The following is a 9,416-nucleotide window of genomic DNA, read 5'->3' as shown; positions in this document are numbered from 1 at the left end:
ACAGCCAGACGCAATCTTGTGACTTGTGAATGAATAAATTATATTGTTGTCAAGTTCGATCCGGATTCAGGCGTATAGTTTTGATCCCTGACTCACCCTGGTCACTTATGCAAGTGGATTAGATTGGCTCATCTGGCGCATGATCAATATAGAACAATTAGTATGACTATATTACTCAAGCAATGTCTATGTGCATCGCATTATACGTGGTAAATCAAAACAGAGGCATTGCTCCCAACTGTTGTTTTTGAAGGTCTACCTTAGATCGCTACATCACATTGTAGGGGATTGGTTATAATTCCGCAATCTGTTATATTTTGTACAGATTTTCTGATAACTTCCCTTTGGAATGCGTTTTTTTATATAGTATATTTTATTGTTGAGGTGTCTAGACTTACTTCCAGGCATCTGATTATGGTAGCTTGCTAATATGATATACAACAAAAAACTATAGCTCTCTTTTGGTTGACCGGCGCTACAATGATAATCCCGCATCTGGTAATTAGTTGCAACTACAAACGATTAGCACACCCCGATTCGATTTATATTCAACCACGTGCTGAGCGCCGTAATCTCAAAGTTTTTAGTATTCCGTGAATGTTCTACGACAGGTGCCCCGATCAACTGTCTCAATTTCACACACCCACTACTCTCTCGAGGTCAAGATTCGATTTCTTTGGAATATATACTACGTTTTCGGACGACAGGCACTGCACTCAGATTTGGTAGCCAAAAACAGAAATATGTTTAATCGAAGCCGCATTGAATGTGTTTTATAGGTATATTTAGGTGCAAAGATGTAGGTGTACGTCCACCATATATTATATTTAGTATACAAATTTTCTCAGGGTATAACGACCACGTCGCTCGCTTAGGTGATACGGATGCTACACACATTCGAAAATTGAGAATCGAGAGAAGATCGGATTGGAATTGGATCTAGTCGGTTGGAAAGACCAGAGGCTGCTTTTCAAAAAGGGGTTTATTAGCCAGAGCTATTGTTAGAGAATTTTAAAATGCCATAATAAGATTTACTGGTTCCAATCGCGATTTTACTTATGTTAGGTTTTGTTATATATTATTAAGAGTAAGATAAGTGCTTTAGAAGATATCCCTTACTTCGGGAATATTATTATAACATAACAAAATGTCAAATAAAGTTATTTTTGTGCTTGTCCCACAACAAGATTTAACTTGTTGTTTAAACTTGGTTTTGGGTTTACTTTAAGTACGGCAGTAAACTAGTGACTAATCCCACCGCCACCCCCATTGGAATCGCATCTATGAAGCACCCGATCTATACTATAGATCGATAGAGATAAGGTGAGGCGACAAGTATCGACTGCGACGCGGGCAGCACCTGTTACTGATAAGGGCTCCATATATATAAGTGGGCCGGCGGTGCCACAGTTTCCCAGTCGAAGAATCCGCCGCAGCAGGTGCCTCTCCACCAGAGATCCCACCCAGAGTACGTAGTTCCAGTCGACCGGTGCAGCACCAGAAAGGACAGCATGAAGCTGGACGACAAGCAGAACGGACTGGGCCAGGAGCCGCCCAAGTACCTCAACGAGGACTTCTTCAAGGCGGCCTTGGAGGACGGACTGCGGGACATGCGGGTGGACATCAAGAAGATCATCTTCGCCGAGTCGAGTGGCGGAGGCGGTGAGAACTACTGCAGCAAGATCTATAGGGCCAAGGCGCTCTATCGCAGCAGCAAGAGGCAGCTGGACGAGGAGCTGGCCATGATTGTCAAGAGCATAGCGATTACACCAGCCACCCAGTTCCTCGAGGAACTTGCCGTCTATCTGCGCGAGAAGATCTTCTACTTCGACGTCCTCGGCAAACTGGAGATCTTGATCGGCGACGGGTCGAAGTTTGGTGCCAAGTGCCTGTACACAACCCGCGAGCCCATCCAGACGATCGTCTTCGACGATCTCACCCAGTACGGCTACAAGTTGGCCAGCAGGCAGAGAGGCCTAAACGAGGAGCACTGCGTCGTTATCCTCAAGAAACTGGGCAAGTTTCACGCCAGCTCAATGGTGCTGGCCGAGAAGGTGAGTGATCCCGGAGTGCTAGTATACTTTCAGTGAGTTTCTAGGATGATATGTCAAGAAAGTTTCAAAACAAGAAGGGTCGGACTAGTTTAGAATCAAACACCTAAATCTAAAAATATTTGATTTCTTATATCTAAACAATACCAATTTCAAGTAAACTCGATAATTTGGATAAAAATCTGGATTAAATATTTTATGGTTTAGTTTATTAGCTAATGGAAAAGATTAAGCTGAACTGGAATTATTAAAAGCAAAGGTCAGGTATTAAATGAAAAATCGTAAATATTAAGTGGATTTTTCTGGAATAACAGTGTGAACGATCTACTCACATGATTGCAAAATCGTTTTTTTCCAAAACATTAAAAAACCATAATATATAATGAAAGTTCCAAAGTTCAATATAATTAAAATACAAAATTAAGTCGACATTTTTAAATTATATTCCAGTCTATATTCCATCTATCGAAACCAAAAAGTGCAAAATTACAAAATCAAAACAAGTTTTAAAAAGCAGTTTACCAAAGGAGATTACATTCTTTTTTAAATAGTTAAGGTTATTAAATAAACATGTATCACAATGTATTTTAGAAATATATGGTGATTTCCATTTCACTATAAACCTATTCATGCTTATTACAACATAGGTATTAGATTGATTGACGTCTTATAATCACAGCAATGATTTTCCCTATCATGAATGGGATTTTTGCTGATCAAGTGCCTACGTCAAACGTGAATAAAGTGCTTGACGATTAAAATCTAATGAAGAAAGTATTTATAAAAAAAATAGATCCTTATATTGAAATTTACAATAAAGATTTTATATTACTTTTACTTTTATCTGCGATTAGAGGCTAACATATGTAGGTTAAATCTAAATAAATTAAGCTACATTTTATAACCATATACTTTTCACTCTCTCCTCGCCATCCAAAAGCAAATATCAAATCAAAATCAGAAATGGGTTAAGGTGGGACGAAATTTGCTTGATTTTTTGATTTCATATTTATTTTATTGACTTGGAATCTCTTGCAGGAGCCGAGCGTGCGGGAACACTTTACCACCGGAATGCTGGACGAGAACTACATCCGCACCAACGAGCGGTTCATCAACTTTATGACCCTCCAGTGCCGAACTTTGGCCGACATGGTTGCCAAGTGGCCCGGCTACGAGTTGCTGGCCGAGAAGCTGCACCATCACTGCGACAACATCAAGGAGAACCTGGTGACCACCGGACGGACGCTGCCCGGAGAGATCACTGTACTGAACCACGGCGACCTGTGGGTGAACAACTTCATGTACAAATACGACGACGAGCAGCCCACAAAACCCATCGATGCCATATTCGTAAGTGTTCTGGAATGCCATTTCTTAAGTTGGAGATTGGAAATAATTCTGCTCGATCGACTACTTTAGGTGGACTTCCAGAACAGCTTCTTCGGCAGCCCGGGCTGCGACATCAACTTCTTCCTGAACAGCAGCGTCCAGCTGGACGTGCTGATCCACCGGCGAGAGTTCCTCATCCAGACGTACTACGAATCCCTGCGGGACAGCTTGGAGCGGATGCACTCGGCGTTCGTGCCTAGCTACACGGACATCCAGAAGGAGATCCGGGCCAGGGAGCTGTACGGGTTCTTCTCGTCGTACGCCTTCCTGCCCATGGTGACCATGAAGAAGGAGGACTCGTACGACATCAGCATCGAGGCGCTGACGAACGAGGACTTTGCCAAGAAGAAAGTCGAGCTGATGTTCACCTCCAATCCCCGCACCACGGACACCCTGCGATACGCCCTGCGCCGCTTCGATGACCTGGGCATATTCGATTAATATGTTTCAGATCACAGATCACCAAATCTGTCGATCATTAGGCTAATCGCTTCTTTTGCTAGTTTTACCAATGACTTTTTTGTTTTTGTTTGTAAGCAGTACGTAGAGTTAAGCGAATTCTGTACATTAAGAATAATATCTACTCATAAGTTTTAAAAAAAACCTTGCCTATTTGGGGTTTTTATTTTCACGTTTCCCTGGATTGAATAGTCTTGAAGCTAAGATGTTAATACAATTTAAAAATAAATTACATTTTATTTAATATCTTCTGAATATAAAATAATAACTTAAAATCAAATGTTATTTTACATGCATTTTTAAAATAAATAAAATATTATATTAACTAAAACTCCCAGGTGGAAAGCCACTTCAGACTATGCATCGTGGAGTTTGGTTCGTTGGCTAGAGGACCACTCATTCCATAAGCCAGTGGCGAGAATGCAGCAAAGCTGAAGACCAGGATCGAGAGAACCACTCCCAGGATAACGTGCTGGATCCACTTGGGCAGAAACCTCATAAGGTAGTTGAACATTATGCCTATTGGAAGAAGGACAATGTTAGGAATTTTTTAACAGGAATATTGAAAAGCGGTTTGATTAAAAAGGTATGAATTTTATACATCGAACAGCATTGTTTTAGGCAAGAATTATAATACGAATTACCTATACTATCCCACTATCCTAAAACTAGGTCCGCACTTACCCGTTAGCAAAGAGTTGAAGATCAAGGCCGGGAAGTAGTGGTGGAAGTAGAGCACCCTGCCCATCGCCCAGAAGGGCAGATAGTGCAGAACCCAGCCCACAAAGAGCCAGGCAGCCGCCCGCAAGGACATTTCCGGCGTGGGTAGCTCACTCGACTCACTGGGAATCACCTTCAGGGCTTTCTCCTCGGGCGAAAGGCAGCAACTGCAGATCTCCGTGGTCGAGGGCTCACTCTCCTCGCCCCGAGCGACAGCTTCTGATTCGATTTCAGCCCGACTTTCGGCCTGTAAACGGGAAAAGCCAGCTCTTCGTTGCTGCACGACTGCATTGCACAGGAAAACAACCACAAAAAGGGCCAGGAAAACCAGGTTACTCCACCAAATCAGGGGGTTTCCCAGTAAATAGATGCGGTAAGCGCTGCCAGAGAAGAATTGACCCTGAAAAAAGATTACTTGGTAACTATATAAGTTTAGCTAATACTATTCGACCCACCCTGTAGTTGATGGGCCATTGCCAAGGTCTGCTAGTAATCTCGCCCTCCTTGGGCTTCAGTCCTGCGTTTCCCTGCAGCATTACGGCATGGGATTCCAGGAAGCGGGCAAAGAATCCAGGAGCATACACGCTGAAGCTCACACTGGGTACTGTTGGGATACAAAACCAATTGAAAGTAACACCTGGAAATAATACTACCAAAGTTTTTCCCTAATACTCACACAACTTGTGCTCGTTGTCCTCGACATTCCACTGGGAGTTCTTGTCGCGCAAGTTGAGATTGCAGGACACCTCCTGCTGCTCGAATCCCCACTTGGGCAACTGCTTTCCACTGGAGGTCAGGGCGCAGTTCTGCAGCAGGTGGATCAACTTGAGCCGGGAGGTCACCGTGTGCACCGTTTCGTTGACCTTGCCGCCCACAATCATCACCCGCCAGGCGTCGTTGGCATCGCCCACGCCCAACTGAAAGAGATTGGAGATTTATCATTAAAGAATTCCTCAATCTATGGACTATACCCACCTCACCATAACCCGTGACCTGCAGATGCTTCTTGGTCATGGGCGCCGGTTCGCTGTGAGAGTGCAGATTCCTTCTGGTCGCCACGTGCTCCAGGCGAACGATGTCGCCATGGCGAAGGATCTGCAGCTTGTCCTTGGGCAAGCGCTGCTTGTTGTGCGGCTTGATCAGCCACTTGTTGTTCTCGTCCTTGTGGGTGTACGTGGTGATCTGCTGCTGCCTGGCGCCCGCTTCCTTGGGATACAGGTGATGATGCGAGTGCAGGTAGCCTCCGCCGGTCTTGTGGTTCTTGATGGTCACCACCGATCCGTAGGCCACGTCCCTGGGCATGCTGGCATTGTATAGCGAGTTACCGATCAGCCTCGACTGAAAGGCCGAGCTGTAGAACCCATCGCCATTGCCACTGCGGTTAAGGACACTCAGGTGGATGTAGAAGAACAGGATGTAGAGGAGGATGGGCCAGACAATCAGGGTGATGGCCCGGCAGGCCACCTGCTTTACGGTCTCCACAATGGGCTGTCTCAGATCGCCAAGGATGAGCCACAGTTCGGTGGCGGTGTGCAGACCCACCAGAAGCACCACAAACAGACCCACAAACTTGACGCTAATCGTACAGGACAACATGGTGCCGGTGAGGAAGAGCCAGAACCACCAGCGCAGGCTATAGGATCCCCCGGAGGCTGTCGTCTTCGAGATCTTCACCATGCCCCAGACGGAGGCCATCATGAAGAACAGCAGAATAGGGTCCAGCAGGATGTACTGGTTCAGTGTCAGGAGACCCACATCTAGTATAAATAACAAAGGAAGTAAAATATTAACTAAGATTAAAAATTTTGTTTTAAATCATAATATTCCGGCTTGAGGCATACAAATTTTGATTTTTTTTATCACTTAGAACAGGGTGCTCAAAATTGCCTTACGGCAGTGCCCTTACCAACACAATTAAAAGAAAATCACACGAACGCAAGTAACGACTCACACACAATCATGAAAAAGACAACAACACTTTGCACTGTGAGTTGAGGAGAAAAAAAAAGTTCAATGAAATTTGTTGTTGGCTTGGCTCGCTCTTATCTATTGCGGACAGCGACACAAAGAGGACTCGGGGCGTGCATAGGCAAGCATTGCGAGTGCACTGCCGTATGCTTAGTGCTATTACAAAAACAATTGTGCTCGTGTGCCATAGGACTGAGCACCCCTGACTTAGAAAAATAAAATCATTCCCTGTTTTGTATTACTTTAAAATACCTATTTACATTAACTTGATAGAGATATTTTCTTTGGGAATTTCGACTGCATTCACTTACCAAAAACAAGATAAGCAGCCGAAAGCAACGCAGCTTCGTGGGATCGCGTCAGATCGTAGACAGTATCAAATCCCATGGGCATGATCAAAGCTCCCAAGGCGGTGCAGAACTGGGGATGCAGGAAACATTTTTATAAAAAGTTTAATCAATTCCTCGGATCTGCAAATACTCACGTATCTCATGCCCTGGTAACGGGTTTCGTTGTACTTGTCACCTGGTTTCTCAAATGGAAATGTTCCATTGTAGCCCGTCAAATAGCCGGAGAGTCCAATGAGCATCTATTAGGAGGGAAATGGAAATAGTTTTTCTGATATAGTAAAGTACTTTTCTTAAAACTATACCTTTCCCAGTGGTGGATGAACATCGAAAAAGAATGTTCTGTTGATGTACCAACTGCCCATCTTGCCGAAGTGCGTCTCATCCCAACTGAAAGAGAGATAGAAATTTGAAGTCCGGTCATCCACTTGCAAATGTGGGTCACTTACCATATGTGATCGGGCTCTGTGACCTTGTAGAAGCGGGTGGCAAAGGTCACCAGGAAGACGGTGGCCAGAAGGAGAAACCAGTTCCTGTTTGTTTTGTAGGTATTTTCAGAATTTTATTGTTGTTCTTTTGTTTTGCACTTGTTACACCTACCACTTGGCCTCATTACTGGATTTTAGCCCTGCACTCGCTGCGTTTTGAGCCAGTTCTTTGGCAGACCCTCTTCTCGTGCACTTGGGAGTTTTAACAACACTTGCTGCCATATTTATTATGGTTTTAAACAATTATAAATTGTGCATTTCAAAGCGTGCTGCACACGTCAACAAAAACAAGCCAACTGATCTCCGGAGAATGCTTTCTCTTTCGGCACCCGATACTTCTTCTTTCTTGGCCAAAACCGGTCTGAGACATGGCTTTAACTGTGCTTTGGCCAAACAAATCGGGCTCAGCGCTTCAGAGAGCCGCTTTACGCGGGTTATCGATAAATCTCGGTTAAGACTTGTCTCTACATGTAGAATCTTTAATTAAGCGCAACTGGCGGACACGGCTGGTACTAAAGCATTTCAAATCACCTTTAAAGTATGCAATTTTACATGTTCAAAAATTAATAAGTGAGTGCCATTATGGAGTATTTGATTACTTTTTTTTTGGCCAAAACCAATTTTGGAAACTAAAAATGATAGAGCGTCTTTATAAGGACTATTGAGTGCGATTGTACTTTAAATACATATTTGTGAAACTATCACTCAAGGAATAATAAAAACAGCTTACTTTATATGCGTGTACTATTTCATCATATGAATTACTCAACCCATTTCGCAAACTGTCAATCTCGGCAGCACGAACACCTTCACCTCGCCGGCTCCTCCGCGTGTCTTCCTCGTGACCACGCCCACAATCAGGGATACATCCATGGCAATGGTTATACCCTGTATTAGTGGGTACCTAAATTCTATACTTAAAATGCTTGAGGTTGTAGGAAGAAAGGAGTTTAAATGAACTCACTAACTACGTAACAACCTAACAAAATTATTAAAATTTGATTTAACCTAGTCATTTACTGATCGACTAGCTCTCCAAAACCTTTTATTTTATTTATAGACAGTGTGCTGAATTTAGTTCCGGTAAACTCTTTTTTGTGTTAATTAAAAGTAATAAATTAAAATGATAATATTAAATAAATATTTTAAATGAATATTTTTTACCCGCATAATAAACTGACTTCTTTAACTACATTTTATATTCCACAGTATCAAGGGAGGGATGGTCAATTCGTATGTACATTACGTAATATGAATACGAGGTATTCCATAGTCGATCCTAGCATTCTTGTACGTCTTCTTTTGCCAAGGAGCTGCTCATTTTTATGGCCTGACATGTTTTGTTGTTCTTGTTGCCACTGGCAGCCGCATTCCTCACCCCTTTAGCCATTTTTCTCTTCGGTTACCTACACAACGCCATGTGTCTTCGCCTTCCCCCTTCCTAACTCTACATCCGCTCTGGTTCTTTTATTATTTTTTGTACATTTTCAACTGTAATCACATCATTTTACATCATATTTCATACTTCATCTTGTTTCGGGGGAATGCAAAAGAAAAGTGAGATGAAAGGGGAGGAAGGACCCGTCAGCTGCTGCCCTTTCTTCTTGGCCCTGTATTCCCGTGTCCCTGTATTCCTGTGGCATTTTTCTAACTGGCTTTTGGAGGAGTAGGTGGATGTGCAGGACCCACATCCCCACATCCGCAGCTGAGGTTGGACGTAATCACAAATACTTGTTCGGGGCGCGCAGGAAATTACTTTAATCAGCGGCCCAAAGAAGCACAACGTGGCATTAGGGTTACGAGGAAACGCCAAAAGACACCCAGTATGACATCATCTTAGAGCTGAGATATTTTTTAATATTATTAGAATACAGCTAATTCCTATAACTTTGAATTTCCGCAACCGTTTAAAGATTCTCATTCAGCAGAGCAATGAATCAATGTAAATAACCCATCGGAAATCCTTCGACAAATTAAATTAAATACTAAAATTG

General features: G+C 43.1%; 2 protein-coding genes across 2 annotated transcripts; one reads left to right on the top strand and one right to left on the bottom strand.

Moving 5' to 3' along the window:
• The first annotated feature begins 1,410 nt into the window (after positions 1-1,410).
• Positions 1,411-4,072, top strand: LOC108067036 (uncharacterized). The gene is made up of 3 exons (XM_017155858.3): positions 1,411-2,054; positions 3,090-3,401; positions 3,471-4,072. Exons 1-3 carry the CDS (start codon positions 1,512-1,514, stop codon positions 3,879-3,881), a joined length of 1,266 nt encoding a protein of 421 aa, XP_017011347.2. The 5' UTR covers positions 1,411-1,511; the 3' UTR covers positions 3,882-4,072.
• Positions 4,073-4,201: 129 nt separating this feature from the next.
• On the bottom strand, positions 4,202-7,787 carry tw (Protein O-mannosyl-transferase 2). The gene is made up of 10 exons (XM_017155857.3): positions 7,535-7,787; positions 7,384-7,467; positions 7,240-7,324; positions 7,072-7,176; positions 6,899-7,007; positions 5,595-6,376; positions 5,296-5,536; positions 5,075-5,223; positions 4,584-5,019; positions 4,202-4,418 (listed from the first exon to the last, which is right to left on the bottom strand). Exons 1-10 carry the CDS (start codon positions 7,642-7,644, stop codon positions 4,225-4,227), a joined length of 2,295 nt encoding a protein of 764 aa, XP_017011346.2. The 5' UTR covers positions 7,645-7,787; the 3' UTR covers positions 4,202-4,224.
• Positions 7,788-9,416: the final 1,629 nt, after the last annotated feature.

The sequence above is a fragment of the Drosophila takahashii genome, chromosome 3L (assembly GCF_030179915.1).
Source record: "Drosophila takahashii strain IR98-3 E-12201 chromosome 3L, DtakHiC1v2, whole genome shotgun sequence".
Taxonomy (NCBI): Eukaryota; Metazoa; Arthropoda; class Insecta; order Diptera; family Drosophilidae; genus Drosophila; species Drosophila takahashii.
Note: the sequence above shows the minus strand (reverse complement) of the source record. Positions and strands in the feature narration are given on the sequence as shown.

Excerpts from the sequence above, each read along its gene's own strand:
- LOC108067036 (XM_017155858.3), top strand. The coding sequence starts at position 1,512 with ATGAAGCTGGACGACAAGCAGAACGGACTGGGCCAGGAGCCGCCCAAG. Across the intron at positions 2,055-3,089 it reads CAATGGTGCTGGCCGAGAAG|GAGCCGAGCGTGCGGGAACA; the intron begins GTGAGTGATCCC and ends AATCTCTTGCAG. Across the intron at positions 3,402-3,470 it reads AACCCATCGATGCCATATTC|GTGGACTTCCAGAACAGCTT; the intron begins GTAAGTGTTCTG and ends CGACTACTTTAG.
- tw (XM_017155857.3), bottom strand. The coding sequence starts at position 7,644 with ATGGCAGCAAGTGTTGTTAAAACTCCCAAGTGCACGAGAAGAGGGTCT. Across the intron at positions 7,177-7,239 it reads TTCATCCACCACTGGGAAAG|ATGCTCATTGGACTCTCCGG; the intron begins GTATAGTTTTAA and ends CCCTCCTAATAG. Across the intron at positions 6,377-6,898 it reads GGCTGCTTATCTTGTTTTTG|ATGTGGGTCTCCTGACACTG; the intron begins GTAAGTGAATGC and ends TATTTATACTAG.